This window comes from Embiotoca jacksoni, unplaced genomic scaffold (assembly GCF_022577435.1).
Source record: "Embiotoca jacksoni isolate LCO1_2020_lvr unplaced genomic scaffold, fEmbJac1.0.p SCAF_4, whole genome shotgun sequence".
Lineage (NCBI taxonomy): Eukaryota > Metazoa > Chordata > Actinopteri > Embiotocidae > Embiotoca > Embiotoca jacksoni.
In genome coordinates, this window is record NW_027185392.1 from 2,761,065 (window position 1) to 2,767,265 (window position 6,201).

The 6,201-nt window shown below is 41.2% G+C and overlaps 1 protein-coding gene across 1 annotated transcript; it reads left to right on the top strand.

Moving 5' to 3' along the window:
* The first annotated feature begins 1,255 nt into the window (after positions 1-1,255).
* Positions 1,256-6,084, top strand: asf1bb (anti-silencing function 1Bb histone chaperone). The gene is made up of 4 exons (XM_069168085.1): positions 1,256-1,575; positions 2,291-2,406; positions 3,129-3,305; positions 4,977-6,084. The coding sequence occupies exons 1-4, from the start codon at positions 1,467-1,469 to the stop codon at positions 5,172-5,174; spliced, it is 600 nt and encodes a 199-aa protein (XP_069024186.1). The 5' UTR covers positions 1,256-1,466; the 3' UTR covers positions 5,175-6,084.
* Positions 6,085-6,201: the final 117 nt, after the last annotated feature.

Sequence of the window (6,201 nt, forward strand, 5' to 3'; positions counted from 1 at the left end):
CAAGCCTTGATACTTTTCCGAAAATGCACAAAAGCAGTCGTGGAAAAACAAGGGGAACGATCATAGAAAGGATTACACACATTTGCAATTAATTGAAAAGTTACTGAAACGGGATCTAGAGTGATAAACTTTAGTGTAACTCCATTTAATCTGTGTTTTACATAGTTTGGACTTCCAGTCCAGTTTGCAGTTTTGGTTTCATAAATCAAGGTTCAATGTTGTGTTTAGTTTACATGGTGGTTCTTTATGACAGCCACAGTAAACAATGTCCAGAACAATGAGAACATTTTATTTTGTTTCGGTGCTGGATTTTAGTCGATGGATCACTGTGTGTCCCTGCTGAACCAGAAAAAAAAAAAACCTGACAGACTGAATACAACTGTTAGTAAAAATAAGAGAAAAGTCAACCCCTGTTTGTCAATGGTCTTAAATATTTTGGTATGTGTTGGACTTGGGCTCCTGCTAGTACAAAGCCAATATGTGTCAGCCCCCAGTCCTGCGTGTTCTTTAATGAGGCAATAGGAGAAGATGTCAGGCTTCAAGATATTTATTTAACAGCAGCAGAATAACCAGTTTACAGAGCTCTGGGTCCAGACTATGTTTCCCTGACCGCAACAGAGTATGTGTCAGTTCACGAAGTCTGATCTCCTGACTTTCCCTGACCCAGTCTTCTTATAGTACTGAAAACAAAAAGTCATGTGTATTGATGTATCCGTTGTTGATTGGTCGAGGTGGTGGTTGTCTTCCTTCACACCCTGGAGTCCTCGCAACAGCCTGTTCCTGTTTATGCCTCAAAGAACAACAGTATGTGACCCCACAGGTTGCCGACCCCCTCCTGTGACCTTTTGGTTTGGCACAGTACTTTCACTCTCATTCACAACCACACCCTTTTGTCTACACCTTCATTCACAAACGCACCCTTTTGTCTACACCTTCAGATTAATAGTTGATAATACGACCTATATATAATTAATATGATATGGCATACATATATGTTGTATTATTGTAAACATAACCTAGCACAGAATCGCACATATGCGAGCGCTAAAAAAAACTGCAAACAGTCTTTCTGCTCAGTGTGTCAACAAAAACAAAATTTCCAGCAGCAGTATTCTGGACTTCACGTGAAAGATTTGGACCTGCAGTTTAACAAATGACCATTGAGGGGCAGCAACACGCCACAATTGCAACGTCTTGCCTACCAGAAATAGAGACGGCGAAGAAGAAGAAAAAGACTGACGTACTTCCTTTAGCCAATCCGCCGCTGGGTTTTGTTGGTGTTCTTGAAGACGAAAAGATTCAAAGTTGAACTTACAGACTCAAAGACTGGCGGCCTCAGAGCTTGTGAGCCAACCGGGGAACACGACGACAGAAAATTACCGAGTGGCTCGTTAAACTTGGTTCACGTAAGAGAAAAACAAAAGCTAATCCGATTTCCAGGTGGACGTGCCTCTGAAGATACTGCTATGGCTAAGGTACAAGTGTTAAATGTTGCTGTACTGGATAACCCAAGCCCTTTTGGAAACCCGTTTCAATTCGAAATAACGTTTGAATGCATGGAGGATTTGCCGGAAGGTGAGTATATTATTCAGCTAACGTGTAATGTCAGTTAAATTACTCTTTATTGTGTGTAAGCTATTACATAGCAGCTACGTCTGCGCGCATTCTGCTTAAGTGTCAACTTCACTGCGGGTATGTTATGTGTGGTGCACCATTAGTACTTAACTAGCGCGTTATTTTGTTAGATGATAATTTAATATTGTCCGCCACTGCGGCTGCTTGGCGTCAATTCACTTGACAAGTTGTTGAAAATTGGCGCTGGCGCGTTTGTGCTGAGAGCCCCGCCTCCTCCCTGCAGTGATTGGTTCGAAGGCCTCCGTCGTCGTTTTTTCCGAGAACCTGATTGGTTAATCACGTGAAGTTACTGTAGCAACAAACATGCTCAAAGAGTTTGCCGCGAACCGCGGGGAGAGACAACCGGGAAGTGCTACCATAATTATAATTAATAATTCAGTGTCAAAAAGTGCCTAAAATAAAAAAGTGTGATTAAAACATCAAAATGCTTTTTCTGGGACATGTTTATTCGTGTGGATGGCTTAAGACATCAAATCAAACAGAGGATAGAGTCCAAATGTCCGTTTTCTGTTTTTCACTTCAGTATAAAGAGCAGCAGGCTCGCTTAGATATCTCCAAGCACAGTGCACAATGTGTGTGTAACTGCCATTTTTTTTTTTTAAATTAAACTGAACAATACTTTTTGATAAATGTCTCTGTTGCTCTGTGCTCTCAGATCTGGAGTGGAAGATCATCTATGTGGGTTCAGCTGAGAGCGAAGAGTATGACCAGGTTCTGGACTCAGTTTTAGTCGGCCCGGTTCCGGCCGGGAGGCACATGTTTGTGTTTCAGGTGAGTTTGCTGAGTTGGAGCTTATCATATGTTGTTGGTCCTGTTTCAAAACAACTTCACCACAAAGCACATTGAGTGAAAATGTCACTACTTGCATACAAAACCCTTAATTACCGAGATCCATCTTATCCTATAGATCTCATGGTACCATATTATTCAAATAGAACACTTTGCTGTCAGAGTACAGGCTTAGTCGTGGTTCCTAGAGTTTCCCAGAACCTTTACCTTTCAGGTTCCTCCAGTGTGGAACCAGCTACCAGTTTGGGTTAAGGATGCAGACACCCTCTTCACTTTTAAGATCAGTCTATAAACTCATGGTTGCCTTGGGGCTGGCCCAGATGTTTGCTGATTTCCTTAGTATTGATATTTTAACATTGATAACTCAATGTGGTTGTCTATTATTCCGTTTACTGTAATTGTAAAGTGTATAACTAAGTCACTTAGCTGTGCTCTCCTTTTGCTCTGTGCATATTTGTATACCACTATTGCATGTTTTAACATTTTCTGGACACTGATATTTGAATGTGGTATTCTATTCACTGTAGTATTGCCACCGTGTTGCATGGTGATTTTTGCAACTGAATTGAAAACCATAGAAGTATACATAATGTATTTTGAATTCCCTGGTTTGATTCATTGTTATACTCTGTGTTGCATTAATGTCCCAGTTACAGTGGTTTAGTGTGGTTTCTTCACCTTTACTTGCGTATCCACCCCACTAGGCTGATGCTCCGAACACGGGGCTGATTCCAGAGAGCGACGCTGTAGGAGTGACTGTAGTCCTTATAACCTGCACCTACCGTGGACAGGAGTTCATCCGCATCGGTTACTATGTCAACAACGAATACACAGACCCCGAACTACGGGAAAACCCACCTCTCAAACCAGACTACACTCAGGTAACACACACACACACACACACAAATAGAGGTGCACAGATGGCAGTCCTTGATTTCTGTTGAGCAGCTGTTCTCAGCTCTCTGTATTTACTGGACTGAGTCACAAAAGTGCCTGATTTGAATGTCTTTTTAAAAAGGACAGCAGTGCATGAGTTGTAGATGGCTGAAACATAAAGTGTGGTACATGTGCTACACTTGTGGAGAGGGTCTGTGGAAATATGCAGTTTTCTGCTGCCCTCTGGTGCTCTGAAATGTACAGTTACAGGCAATAGTAGCATCAAGAGAAGCATAACATGAACCATTTGGAGTTTATTCAGTTTTTAGTGTGTTCTTTTCTCTTCATTTGAAAGCAGCTATCGGTTCAGACTGAGTGTAGGTGTGTTTTTGTCACTTTACTAGATGTAGCAAAATTTAAATGATACATGAATTCATAATAAAGATGCTGCTTATTCATATTTCTGACTAGTTTAACATGGATGTTAAAGTTAACATTTTCTCCCTCATCTTGTTTACATATTTAAAATTTGATCTTCCCATAAATGCCATATAGAATCGACAATTATTATTTGTGTAATGTTAGTAATAATGCTGTTATAGAAGTTTGCACCATGGTCAAAATATTTATCAGATTGCGCTCCTGTATTTGTTGGGGAGTTTATCAGTTAGAACTTGGGGTAAATTGAGTCACTTAAATACAGCAATTTTTTTTATTTTTTTTGTAATAAAAAAAATAAATAATAAAAAATCAATATGCTGATTCCTGAATGCATATTTAGTGTATTATTTTCACTGAACCACTGTAATAATGGTGTATTATTGAACTTATTCCCATGGTGTAATATTGTATAATATTGAATCCCAGTACCTGTGGAATAGCCAATACTTAAAAATCGGAAACTCGACGATACTACGTCCCGCCCACCGACAGCTGTAACCCAACTGCACCACAGACCTGTCAATCAAACAGACAAGCCCCCAAAGACATGTCTTTTGGATGCTTATTTTAATGATGGGATTATTTTCAGATGGACCACCAGAAAAGTAATAAGAAGGAGTGACTTTAGATAACAACACCGAGATAAAAAATGTATTGACATTGTATTTTATTAAAGAAGTTGAATGGTAGTCTATGGAGCTGGAGCCTTTTTGTAGCCAACCTCTAGTGGCACTTGGTGGTATTGCAGTTTAAGGCACTTTTGCATTGGCTTCATTTTTCAGACCCGGAAGCTACGTTCACTTTTTTTTTTTTTTTATACAGTCTATGGCCATAATATTATTGAATCAGGAAAAAAAAAGCATGCAGTCCTAGCCCTACTGTGTTAGCGCCCCCCTGGGGCCCGAGGGTGGAATAAACTTCCACTGGTACTTGATGATAAACCAACAGCCACAATTGGGGAAAAATTAGCCATTAAATCACAGTGTGACACAAAGTTGAGATTTGCCTTAACGTACATGTGTATGAAGTACAGCCATCTCCCTGAGCTTTTCTGTGTCTCTTATGCTGTTAATGAGAAAGTCCACAGCAAGGTTTCTCTGTAATGATTCCAATAATAACATTGTTTTGAACGACATTTTCCCTGTTATCTAATTTCAGTACGAACATGCAAAGAATGTACACACAAAATTATTTTAACTGCAAGTTGTTGTTTTTTTACCTAAATATCATCGCAGCTCCAGAGGAATATTTTGGCCTCCAACCCCCGTGTCACCCGCTTCCATATCAACTGGGAGGGCATGGCAGACAAGCTGGAGGACAGCGAGAACGTTGACCCGTCCCCCAACATCAGCGGTATGCTCCCTCCCTCCTGTATACCAGGAAAGATGCCGCCTCTTGGACTGATGCCGGACAACTCCATGGACTGCATGTAAGAGTCATCAGATCAATATAATGGACAAGGGGCCCTTCAAATCCATTTACTCACCCAAATCGCAAACACACATTTGAACAAGGAGGCCGTGGATGTGTCTGCATGACGTGTGGACATCAACAGGAAGCACGGACTGCCGACAAGGACATTATTTTCATACAGCGCACAGAAATGAGATGGGTTTGGGACTGTTGCCAACTTTGGTTCTCTCTTTTTCAACACACTCGTAGATCTGCACAGCCAGAATTGCCTTAATTTATCATATCTCCATCTTGGATTGTGTTCATGCCGAGGTAAAGAAAGTTGGAGTGATCAGGGTGGAGCGGTCTTTAGACAGGATCGTCATGTTCACACATCCCTGAGACTTTCAAGTCATACTCGTACGGTGATTTTGATATCCGTGCAGTGCCGTTTATTTTGTCCTCTTGAGAACAGATCAAAGCCTCGGACACGGCTTCGTGTCACAGTAGATGTAGCACTAGCTGCTTACATTAAAACACTCTATTGTTCTGAAGGTTTGTTTCTTCTGACGCAAACCTGCGGTTTAAACGCCGCCATTTTCAGGAGCCTGTTGCAGGAACCAGCGTTTGACGACAACCGCGTACTCCCAAGTTTTTTCCGAGGGTTATCCAGATTACGCTTCTTTGAACAGACCCCAATTCACATACTGTTCTCTGATCTGTTACCTTAAAAGCCAGTCTGTAAGTATGCGCAAAACATGTAGGTAAAGGAGAAACGGAGGCAGTCAAGCTGTGTGGAGGATTTAGGCTTACTGTAAATAATGTTTTCCCAACGCTTGTTTCGTCTTCAACATGAGAAGACCTGACTGTCCATTTTGAACTTACGGTTATATTCTCTGGCTCATTTTTTTACAACAACAATGATGTGGTTAATAAAGTTTGTTTTGTTGACCTTGTGCTGCTTATTGATAATCACAGTATCTTACTTGCAGCTGCTTTCCACTCTGACTGGTGAGGAAGGAAGCGCAGCAGCAGCAGCACGTGTGTGTGCACATCGGCCCACTCTTC

Excerpts from the sequence above, each read along its gene's own strand:
- asf1bb (XM_069168085.1), top strand. The coding sequence starts at position 1,467 with ATGGCTAAGGTACAAGTGTTAAATGTTGCTGTACTGGATAACCCAAGC. Across the intron at positions 1,576-2,290 it reads CATGGAGGATTTGCCGGAAG|ATCTGGAGTGGAAGATCATC; the intron begins GTGAGTATATTA and ends CTGTGCTCTCAG. Across the intron at positions 2,407-3,128 it reads GGCACATGTTTGTGTTTCAG|GCTGATGCTCCGAACACGGG; the intron begins GTGAGTTTGCTG and ends CCACCCCACTAG.